This window comes from Taudactylus pleione, unplaced genomic scaffold (assembly GCF_031769625.1).
Source record: "Taudactylus pleione unplaced genomic scaffold, aTauple2 ptg000262l, whole genome shotgun sequence".
In the NCBI taxonomy this organism is placed as follows: domain Eukaryota; kingdom Metazoa; phylum Chordata; class Amphibia; order Anura; family Myobatrachidae; genus Taudactylus; species Taudactylus pleione.
Window position 1 is genome coordinate 2258129 of NW_028284664.1, and position 12155 is coordinate 2270283.

The following is a 12155-nucleotide window of genomic DNA, read 5'->3' on the forward strand; positions in this document are numbered from 1 at the left end:
TGAACTATATTGATTTGCCGGTTCTGTGTTCGAGAGCTGGGAGCACTGGGAACGATGGCAGTATATAGCAGTCCCCCGGGGCACTTGCTATGAGGGAGTAGCTTAGTAAGATATATTCATAGGGGGTAGTGTTGCTTTAAGAGTATTGTGAAAACATTTCCTGTTACGATAAGATTAGATTAGATTGCAAACTGATTTGTTAGCTGCTTAAGTATCAAGTAGAACACTGAGTTAATCATTCTACTGGGATCCATGAATCCACTCTAGCAATGTTAATGGACAGTCTGAGCCTACCTCAAACAGCAGCATGTTAAAATATTGTAATACAAAAATTAAAATCATAAATGAAAATGAAATGTTGCATTTATATAGTCATAGTATTGGTGCAAATATTTTTACATTCAAATATGTTTGCTTACATGTCCCCAATGGCATCAACATTTCTGCGACATATTGAACTTGGCGATGTAACACGCAAATGTGTATACAAGACTTAATATTTGTCTGGCTTTCATGAGATACAGTCAGTTTGCCGGGAGACGGGATGCTGGCTGTTGAAATCCCAGCATCGAAATCCCGACCCAGGACTAAACTTAGGCACCAATCATCGATGTTCCCTGTTTGGCAATTTAGGTAGCTGATCGGCGTTGGCAGAATGGGGAATTGCGTCATAGATGTATGGCACGCTTAAAGACAGGGGAAGTGACACGGTGAATGTGACCAGGAGCAGGTAGCAGCAGGCAGAAAGCCATGAACTGAGAGGTGGAAAGAGCAGGGTCCCCCAGTAGGAGGTGGTGATATAAGGCACCTGCCAAACTGATGCTGGGATATTGTGATGTCAAAGGCACTTTCGTATGAAAAAAAACGTTAGTCCATCCAAATAATTTTTCTTCTAGCCTGCCGTATTCTTCATGATTAAGAACAGAAACAAAGACAAGTACTTGACAGTCACTGGGAAACTGTCTGATACAAGAGCGACGTTTGTCAGCATTTCGTCAAGAAACGGCCAGAGCACCCAAATATGGTACTTCTGCAGGGGGCTCCTGAAATCAAAGGTAAATATTACATGATATACATGCAAAAATATCTGTCAAACAGACAGTCATTATTTACATCACTAGATCGTCATTAGGGGCAGGTTGTCAAGAAAATTACCCCCTTGCCCTTCCCCCACCATATCTGAAATGGCTACCAACCTCCCATGAGGTGGCCTCGGCCAGAGTAATACTTGCAGTTGGGACCTCTGTGCTTAGAAATAACTTCAGTGCCGACCTATCCCAGTTTGTCGGCCTGTTGGAAGAAATAGCAATGTTAGGATGTTGATTTGCTTATCACTATACTGTCATTGCAGCTCCTCCCAGTAAGCACGTATTGTTACAGAGATGTACTAAGCTTTGGCGAGAGATAAAGTGAACGGAGATAAAGCACCAACCAATCAGCTAACTGTCATTTTTCAAACACAGCCTGTAAAGTGACAGGAGCTAATTGGTTGGAACTTTAACTCCATCCACTTTCTCTCTCTCAAAGATTTAGGGCCTGATTCAGACCCACTCGCGAGCGGCTGTCCGCTCGCAAGTGGGTCGATGTTCTGGACTGAGCATGCGCACGACGGAGGGAGCTCCGTCGTGCGCATGCGCCAGACGCGACGAGCGAAGGAAAGTCCTTCGCTCGTTGTGTCTGATCAAAGGGGGCGTGCTGTCGATGTTGATTGACAGCACGCCCCCTTTGGTAGGCGTGCCGGGGGCGTGCCTCCCTGACGGGGGCGTTCCAACGGGAACGCCTCCCGTCAGAAGCCGGCCCACTGACATCACTAGTGATGTCAGTGGGAGTGATTTTGGCTCTGATAGAGCCAAAATCACTCCGGAGCTTGCGGTTGAAAACCTCAACCGCAGGCTCCGGCTCGCAGTTTCGATGGTCGCGATGGTCACGACCATCGCGGCCATCAAAATGCACGCTCGTATAGCCTGTGGGTGGTGACCCACAGCTATACGAGCGTCCAGGAGGACGCTCCATTTTCATGGAGGCCGGCCCTCATTCAGAGCGTGCGCTCTGCTCAGAGCGTACGGCTCTGAATGAGGGCCTTAGTACATAAACCCCAAGGGGGGAATTACACTGAATAGGCTCTTTAGTGGCTATTATTCACCATTGCTTGTTTCCAGGGCACGGCCTTTGGCAGGAGTTGGGAAGATAGAGTCATGATCCTTCAATGTAGTTTTGACAGAATATCCACCATGCAGGTCACTGATCTGCCAAGTGCATATATACAGCCAGTGGTACATCAGTGATTGTCATGGGACACCCAGCTTGTGTCACAGAAAAAGGAGAGTTATGGTAAATCTTACCTTTGTTAACTCTTTCTTGGAAGTTCATAGGATCCACAGGGAGACAATGGGGTGTAGATGGTACTTGGAGGACCGGACACCAACAGCAAAACTTTTTCTGTCCCTGGATGTTCCGGTTCTTCCCCCTATGCCCCGCCAACAGCCTGAAGGCAACTCAGTTTTGTCTACAAGCCCAAGGGAGGAGCAGGATAGGAGACAAGGAAGACTGGTACACTGAAGAATCACACTCTCACACAGAGAAGCAAACAAGTGACCAAGAGAAGAAACCCACAGAAGCCAGGTGAGTCAGGGTGGGTGCCCTGTGGACCCTATGGACTTCGAAGAAAGAGAGTTAACAAAGGTAAGATTTACCATAACTCTCCTTTTCTTCTTCAGGGTCCATAGGGCTCTACAGGGAGACAATGGGATGTCCCAAAGCAGTTGTTCAAGGACAGGGAAGCTCCTAAGCTGAGATGAGAACCCGGCGTCCAAAGGAAGCATCCTGAGAGGCAAATGTATCAAAGGCATAGAACCTAAGAAAGGTGTGGACAGAAGACCACGTGGCCACCTTGCACAGTTGTTCAGCAGACGCGCCACGGCGGGCTGCCCACGAGGGACCCACAGGGTGAGTAGAATGAGCAGATACTGTAGCCGGCACAAAAAGGCCAGCCTGCGTGTAAGCCATCTGGCCAGAGTCTGTTTGTTAGCTGGCCATCCCTTCTTGTGGAATCCATATAGGACAAAGAGGGAATCCGTCTTTCTGATGGAACCAGTACGGTCCACGTAGATCCGCAGAGCACGGACCACATCCAAAGAGGCCTCACCTGGCGAGAGGTCCGGTGATTGGAAGGCCGGAACTACAATTTCCTCATTAAGGTGGAAATGAGAGACCACCTTGGTAAGGAAGCCGGGGTGCCCTGTCCTGATGAAAGATCAGAAATGGGGAGTGACAGGAGAGCGCCCCTAAATCCGATACCTTACGGGCATACAGTATAGACAGAAGAAATAGAGTCTTTGCGACGAGCCACTTGACGTCTACTAAGTCCAGAAGTTTAAATGAAGGTTCCTGAAGTATGTGGAGAACCACTGACAAATCCCACGGAGCCACAGGAGGGACAAAGGGAGGTTGTATATGGAGAACACCCTGCAGGAAGGTGTGAACATTCGACAGTGGAGCAATTCTGTGCTGGAATCAGAGGGACAGAGTAGAGAGGTGCACTTTCAGAGAGGCCAGGCGGAGTCCGAGATCCAATCCAGCTTGAAGAAAGGCAAGGATTCTAGAAACCCTAAAAACCTTAGGGTCATAGTTTCTGGTAACACGCCACTGGAAATATGTATGCCACACCCAGTGATAAATCCGGGCGGAGGCCGACTTACGCGCTCTGAGCATTGTCTGGACCACAGAGCTAGAAAACTCTTTAGACTTTAGGAGGTATGTCTCAAGAGCCACGCCGTCAAAGACAGACTGGCCAGGTCCGGACGTAGACAGGGACCCTGATACAACAGGTACAGTCATTAAGGAAGTTGGAGAGGAGCGTCTATAGAGAGATTCTGAAGATCGGAGTACCAATGGTGTCTGGGCCAATGCGAAGCTACCAACAGGACCGTGCCCCTTTCTTGCTTGAACATCAAAAGAACCCGAAGAAGAATGGAGACTGGAGGGAAGAGGTACGCCAAATGGAAGGTCTACTTCATAGACAATGCGTCCACGAAGGCTGCTTCGGGGTCCCTTTGTCACAAGCCGCCGCGCTGCCAATGCTGTGCGGGATGAACGCCGGACAAGCGTTCGCTGAAGTCTCCTCCTTCCTCCTGTTAGGATCAGTGGTTAGCAGCATATTGTTGCAGTTCCAGTCTTGGTTGCTGCTTAGCCTCTGCGCTAATTACTGCCTGTCTGTGTGCACTATCAGGTGCACACTGATTGATTCTCCTGTCTGAATACAGCCTAGGTCAGTGTTGGCTAACCTTGACACTCCAGCTGTTATGGAACTACATAACCCAGCATGCACTGCTACAGTTTTGCTATTAGGGCATGCTAAAACTGTGGCAGGGCATGCTGGGATATATAGTTCCACAACAGCTGGAGTGTCAAGGTTAGCCAACACTGGCCTAGGTGCTCAATAATTTGTCATTAGGGAAACTTGCTTTGGTTGGGCCCTGTTCCTGTTATATTCCAGCCAGCCCTTCTACTCCTTGCCGGTGATAGAGTTTCTCGTACTTCCGGTTGTTCCAGTCTCCTGTTTTCCAGTCGAGTTCCAGAGCCAGTCTAATGTATTTATCTCCTGCCGTTTGTCCCATCCAGGCGGAGCAGTCTGCATTCCACCTGCTCATGCTGCTTGTGTCATCTAGGCGGCACGGTGCGCTTTCTCCACCTGAAGCGCCAGTCTGGGTCCAGCGCCAGTGTCAACCCAGCGACATTGGTAGCTACTCAGCGGTCCAAGTGCGCACTCCAGCGCACCGTCACCAGTGTCATCCCGACGATGCTGGTAGCGACTCAGCATCCTCAGTGCGCAATCCAGCGCACCGTCGCATGTATCACCCCAGCGGCACTGGTAGCTATTCAGCATCCTCCTGCCAAGTCGTTCTGCCTTCAAGGCAACAACCAGCCCAGAGGCTGCTACCGGCCCAAAGGCCGCATCACAACTCATAGGCCCACAGGCTTTAACCAGCCCAGAGGCTGCTACCGGCCCAAAGGCCGCATCACTACTTTCAGGCCCTCACGCCTCAACCAGTCCGGAGGCTGCTACCGGCCCAAAGGCCGCATCTCAGACCGGAGGTAAGACTGCGCATAGATGCGAGCGGGAACCCGCCTTACCTATCCCCTTGAGTCCCGGCTGCAGTCTGGGGTCCGAGAAGCCCTTGCTAGTTAGGTCCCCCCCGGAGCCCTGCCGAGAGTACCTAGCCTATGGTGGAGTTGCAGCGCCGCAGAGGGGTGATGGAGCAGCAGTGCAGACATCCAGAGGACTGTATAGCACTGCTTGCTCTGTTATAGTAAATAGAATTAAAAAAATCATAAAATAAAGCTAGGGCTACTTAAAAGCAGCCCCACTGTATAACGGTGATCCAGCTCCTGCCGGACACCAACGAAACTGAGTTACCTTCAGGCTGTGGGCGGGGTATATGGGGAAGGACCGGAGCATCCTGGGACAGAAAAAGCTTTGTTGTTGGTGTTCGGTCCTCCAAGTTCCACCTACACCCCATTGTCTCCCTGTGGAGCCCTATGGACCCTGAAGAAGAAATGTTGGGGTAACAGCCTTTTATGCGCATAGGACATCTATGGTCAGTGAATAAGGCAAGGAATGTGTTAGATAAGAGAAAAGGGTGTAGGTAACAAGGTAAAAAGTACAAACAAGGACAGTAAACGACTTATAGTACAAATAATGACAATGGGGACCTCCATGGAGGAAGAGAAGGCAGAGACCTTGTCAATCTGCATTAAAAAAGCATTATAGGAGAAATGCCTGGGGGCAGGGTAGGTGTTTTTAGGTGTATTCTTTGTGTTCATTGGTTCTTATTATGAGTGTGTAGAAATAGTCCCTCTGCCTTGGCGCTGTAGATGGCTCGCTGTTTGGGCATGGCAATGTATACTGTAAGCATGGGGGCTGTAGGTTATACTGTGAGCTTAGGAAGTGACATCACAGCTACCAACATTATTCATGTATTATTATCAGAGCATGAAACGCTCATCCAGAAAGGTACATTGTTATTTCTTTTCATGCCTTAATTTAATTAAATTGACTGAATGTCATCCAGAATCGAAATTATTTCACCACTTATCTAAACATTTAAATAGAGCAGCATCAAGTAAAGCAATCGGGTCACAAGTAAGATGTGACGCGCAGCCAACAATATTCTAATAGCATTAATTACAGAAACAAACCTCCATTGAAGCAGTTTCGTGCTGCGCACTAAGGGTCAGGTGTCCTCCTTGTTCTTAATGCACCATTAATTACATTGATTTTTGTATCTGTTTATCAGGCCAATGATTCATGCTTAGATGTCATTGGAGGCAGAAACGTACCTGGCTCCAAAGTGTCCTTGTGGTCTGAACACGGGAAAAGTCGGCAGAAGTGGACGATCAATAAAGATGGGACAATCTCTTCGTACATCAGTGATGACCTTGTTCTGGATATTAAAGGTACAATGTATTTTATTTTATATCAGTCCGGTATCTACAGGATAAGAGGTTTTCTAGGTGTGTTTGGCAGGGGTCAGAGCACACTATTGTAATTAGAGAGATGTATCAAGAGCTCACTTATCTCTGCGTTAATATACACCCGTGGAATTGGTATGAAGTACCGACGGAGGAGATGCCGGCTGTCAGTACACTGACAGCGGCATCCCGAAGGTTGGAATCGCGACAGGGGAATGGTGAGTACTGTTCCCCTGTCCTATTTACCCCCTAACCCTCCTTTTTTGTACCCTTATACTAACCCTCCCTACCCCGCACCCTAACCCTCCCGGTAAGTGCCTAAACCTAACCCCCCCTCCTTAGTGCCTAACCCTAACCCTCTCCCCTTAGTGCAAAACCCTAACCTCCCCCCCAGTGGTGCCTGAACCTAACCCTCCCTGTCTGTAGCCTAAACCTAACCTCCCCCCTCTTGCAGCCTCCCGGGGTGCCTATACCTAACCTTCCTTTCCCCTGCGGCTAATACTTACCTTGCCTTGGTCTCCTTACGATCAGTATGATGGCTGCTGGGATTCCGGCGTCGGCATCCCCAGTCATGTCTGGATTCCGGCACCAGTGTTCTCTCAGTGATCGGGATTCCGGTGCCGGGATTCCCGCAGTCAGCATCCCGATAGTTGGGATATTAACTGCATCCCACATCTGTGAGCACCACCTATTACAGTGATACCAGATGTCATAGCGCAGCAATGTATCAATAATTCAAGCCCCCACCTGCGATCTGTGTCCCTCTGTATCAGCGTAGTGCGTTTTTAGTTGTGCAGGCTGTGCATTCGCAAGCTTGTTAAGCACCGTATAACGAACAATGGATGAAGCTCTGGAAAGTGATAAAGTGGAGAGTGATAACAGCCAACCAATCAGCTCTTAACTGTCATGTTACAGGCTGTGTTTTAAAAATGACAACTAGGAGCTGACTGGCTGATTGTTTATCACTCTCCACTTTATCACTTTCAATAGCTTAATACATCTTTCCCCATAGGAGGGAGTAGCCGTAGAGGTGCAGGACCTTAGATAGGCATAGCGCCATCCTCAGATGGTGGTGTGTTTTTTGACAAGTGATGAACAGCTATGCTTTCCTCCACTTAGTAAGTGCCTAAAACATTCCATCACAATAGCCGTCTATGGCAATGGCGAAATGAGACCAACGTTATACACCACTGGAGAAATCTCAGATTTCTCCACAAAATGCCTCTTTTCTGTAACATTAAAACTCCCTTTTGTTTTGCGAAAACGCATATAAAAAGAATTTTTCATCTATATCCTGAATTCCCTCCCCCGTATTCACGCCCCTCTTTTCCTGCAAATTGCCACTCCATCCCCTTCATATACCCATATTACCAATTTGGTTAATTATTGGCTTTTTTGGAACTTTTTGTTTCTTTTAAATAAACCTTGCCAGTTTTTTGTCACCAATTGTTTTCAGTCAATTATATGTTTGACCGTATTATTATTTTTCTTGTACTTTGTTGATGATTGTACCGCCTCATAAATAGTCTTTAAAAAAAGAAGGTTATCTCCCCTTGATGCATCTGCCCCTTAGGGGTATATTTACTAAAGTGAGAGTTTTTAAATGTGGAGTTGTTGCCCATAGCAACCAATCAGATTCTACTTAACAATTATCTAGCACCTAGATAATAGCTAGAATATGATTGGTTTCTATGGGCAACATCTCCACTTCTAAAAACCTGCACTTAAATATACCCCTTAGTCTTCATCTACGTATGTCCAAGTTTTGCAGTGGGAGGTGACACAGAGAACCCGTCAACGGTGGAATGTTCTTTTTTTTTTTTTATGCTTTCTCATTCACTTTTTCTGTGGTGCAGTAACCAATAACTCATATAACTTATACATACAGGTGGAAATTACTACGATCAGAGCTACTTAGTGGTAAACAGATACCAGGACAGCGCCATCACTCAGACGTGGGACATTGAAATACTATGAACACAGACGTCTCAGAGATATAAGTGACATGGTCTTTCCAGTTACGTTGTGGAAAGTGACAACTACAGGGGTCTCCTTTTACTGGATCACTGCTCTACAAATGTGCATGACACGGGGCCAAGAAAGTGGATTAAGGTCTCCAAAGGTTACCCGCCTATGCCAAGCAAAAGGCCAGACTGCTTAATGGTATTGTACGCGCCAGGAACGTACTGAGCACAGTAGCGTCACTGGATCTAGCAGACATGTTTGGGAAATATTTTGGTTTCCTCCTTGAGTCTGGACTGCACTGCCTCTTAATTTAATGTCTATATGCGGAGGTGACTGGAGAACCGAGGACTGTGCACTGAGCCTTGTGTATATGATAGGCTGGTGCACACACATAACTGGAATATATAAAGAATGAGCCAGGCTGGCACTCTATACTTTGTTACACATAACCGGCATGCCTGAGAGTATAACATCATTATGTAAAACAAGAAAACAACATTCTCCAATTTGATTACAAACTGTATATGTAAACAGCATTTATGTAAGCATTGCATAAGTGAAGTCTTAAGCAGGTAGTAAACATTATTGGATATGTGTATACTCAGACTTGTGAATATCCCATAGCCATAGTATAATACTGTGCCATGGACCAGGTTATATTTTCTAATGATACGTACATGTGTTACATATATATTGTAGGAGCAGTTTAGGCAAACCACCAGAGAAAGCTTTCTGGCCAGTCAGAACATAAAAGGACACACAATATGTAATGGGGACAATCGTTTATTGATAAATGGGTCAAAAACACTTATCTTATGGGCCAAAATTATTTTACGAATATATTAGGGAGGGAACAAATTATTGTATGATTATATTGAAGTGCAATATTATTGAAACAATTTTATTATTTAATAATTATGTTACGGGGTCAATAATAATTTATTTATCGAGGGAGCAACACTGTATGATGTGTGCATCATTTGTAGTGCCGTGAAATAATAAATGTTGCCCCTATTATGAATAAATTATTTCCCCCACGATATCATTATTAAATAACGTTGCCGCCTTAAAATGCTGTTGAATGAGATTGCACTCTTAATATAATCGTATATTAATTTGTCCCAACTAATATATTCATAAAGTACATTGTGCCTCCTCTTATGTTCTACATCTGGCCTGAAGTCATCGCAAAAAAAGGCCGTCTTATGGGCGAGTTATAGGAGTGTCAGTGACAGTGACTGCGTCCCCAAAAGCAGGGCTGCAGCCACAGACACCATGTTTACGGCAATTTCAGGAAACACTGCACCAGTTATAGTCTGGAGCAAGTGTCAATGGTGAACGCGATTGTGCGCCGATGGTGAAGTATTTGGAACCACCGGCAGATTTGCACTGTTCACAGTCATTGAAAGTGGGCGTCACTATACGGCGCACAAGGGGAGGTCTGAAACTAGCATTTGCATATTGCCGCAGCTGGGACTCCGCAAAAGATCGCAACCACGGCTGCAATAGCGTCCACCCTTGAGTGAGCCCCGTATGTGGTTTGCACTCTCACAACAACCTCTTTTTTCTGGTGTGTTTTCTCCAGCGTTTGACAAACCACAGCTTGGACACGTCATGGTTTCTATTCTGACCATGTAAAAATAACAAAACAAAAAAAACGTGACGGTAGATTCTAACGTGGTGCTTTGTAAGATAGCAATTTTCTTTAGGTTTCAGAGCAGTTTGGCCTTTTAGTAAATTACTTAAAAAACCTGTAACCTCAATGCTGACGTAACGTCATTTATTCTGGTAGATACAATGTACATAGATATACAGAGTGCATTTGTAGTGTATATATGGGCAGTGTATTTATACTGCCCAGGCTATACAGTACACAGTGGAATATTTATATAAGGCTGTAAGTAATGGTTGTGTATATGTGTAAATCAGATCAAGTGACGCTATAAAACATGGTTATTAATATGTACAGTATATATGATTATGAGGGTCACAGTAACATAAACCCTAATCAGTGCCTTATTTTTTTTTATATATGTTTATATGGATGTTGATTTCTTTACATTATGATTAAAAATTCACTGATTTAAATCTGAAGTCTCACCAGTGAGAAATATTTTGATACACAGGAACTGCTATAATACACAGGGACTGCTGTAATACACAGGGACTGTTATAAAACACAGGGATTGATATAATACACAAGAACTGCTATAATACACAGGTACTGCTGTAATACAGAGGAACTGTTATCATACAAAGGGACTGCTATAATACACATGGACTGCTTTAATACAAAGGGACTGCTATAATACACATGGACTGCTATAATACAAAGGGACTGCTATAATACACATGGACTGCTATAATACAAAGGGACTGTTGTAATACACAGGGACTGCCACCTACCTAAATATGCTGATACGAACATTTCCAATTAAACAATGTGGACATATTACAGCAAACTCCATGTCTGCTAACACCATAGCATGATTGGGCCTCGACAGACATATTTTGGTATGAGCACTCCATTTTTGTACATAATGACTTAATGCTAAGAATATCTATATAATAAGCGAGAAAGCGTGTCTATCCGTCTGTTTGTCCTTTATGCACAGCCTGAGTTTTGGACCTAGCTTTGCCAAATTTGGCAGGGTGGTGTAGTTTGACCAGGATTACTAGGTTTGAACTTCGTCAGGGCCACATGCTGTCATACAATCCCATAAAACTGTGACATTCTCAAATTAGACAGGTTCTGGGGCTGATGGGCTGGCTTACACATACACACAATGTCACACTCTCATCTCTCCCAAAGTGCTGTGGTATATCACTTTTCCAACAACCGCATACATGAAATACAGAGTTAGTCAGCCCCAAATTTTGACATTAAATAGTGTGCATTATTAGCATTCACACATTGTCTCATCTTACATCAGCCGCAGCGGGGGACTTAGCACAGTGGCTGGCAGGCTCATGAGCAGCTCAGCACTCGATACATTCAGACTGTGGCAGACAGCATAATCAAGCCACAATCTTTGATTCTGGCAAAGCTTAGCATACGGAGATTACAAACAGCAAGGGAGATTGATCGCAGCCACTCAGTGTCACCGTCCGGGAACGGGACTCCAGTCCCGGCAATTCCCCTTCTGATGGCAGCCCTGCTAGACATGGTCTTCAATGTTGGTCTGCAGAGTGAATTCAGGGGATTATCCAGCAGCAGACGCAGTGACAGGGATCACGCAGATTCCCAGATTATTGTGAATCTGTGCATGCGCCAGACCCATACTACGCATGTGCAGTCTGGCAGTAACCTGTCAGTGATTGACAGTCTGCTGACATTTCTGTCCGGGGCAACAGGCAGCAATGGCAGCCTTGGTTTCCCAAAACAGAGGCGTGTCACTGCCGTTGGGGGGAGAGTGGAGAGGCCAGGATCTCCGTTGGCTGACAGAGATTTCCTGGCCTCTTTTACTCATCTACGTTGGCTGGCTTGCGTAACCCCATGGTCACTCAGCCGGCCGAAGGATTGCAGATGATCCTTGGAAGTAGCTTGGATTAGTAATGTATGCATTACAGTATTACAGCTATCGCAGCTGCTAACATGTTAGCAGCTGCGTTAGCATATCCGTCCGCAGCTGACAATTGTACATTTTGGAAGCTATAATGATTTCTGTTCTGTAAGTCAGTCTGCTCCTGATATACCCCATTCCATACAGTATGAGAAT

The 12155-nt window shown here is 45.8% G+C and overlaps 1 protein-coding gene across 1 annotated transcript in view; it reads left to right on the top strand.

The window, feature by feature from the left end:
• Positions 1–10524, top strand: part of CRYBG3 (crystallin beta-gamma domain containing 3) — a 204269-nt gene extending 193745 nt beyond the window's left edge. The window contains exons 20-22 of the mRNA XM_088481057.1: positions 897–1055; positions 6297–6456; positions 8360–10524. Coding sequence (XP_088337183.1) covers positions 897–1055; positions 6297–6456; positions 8360–8448 — 408 coding nt within the window. The 3' untranslated portion in view covers positions 8449–10524. The remainder of the gene's footprint in view (positions 1–896; positions 1056–6296; positions 6457–8359) is intronic.
• The last annotated feature ends 1631 nt before the right edge of the window (positions 10525–12155 follow it).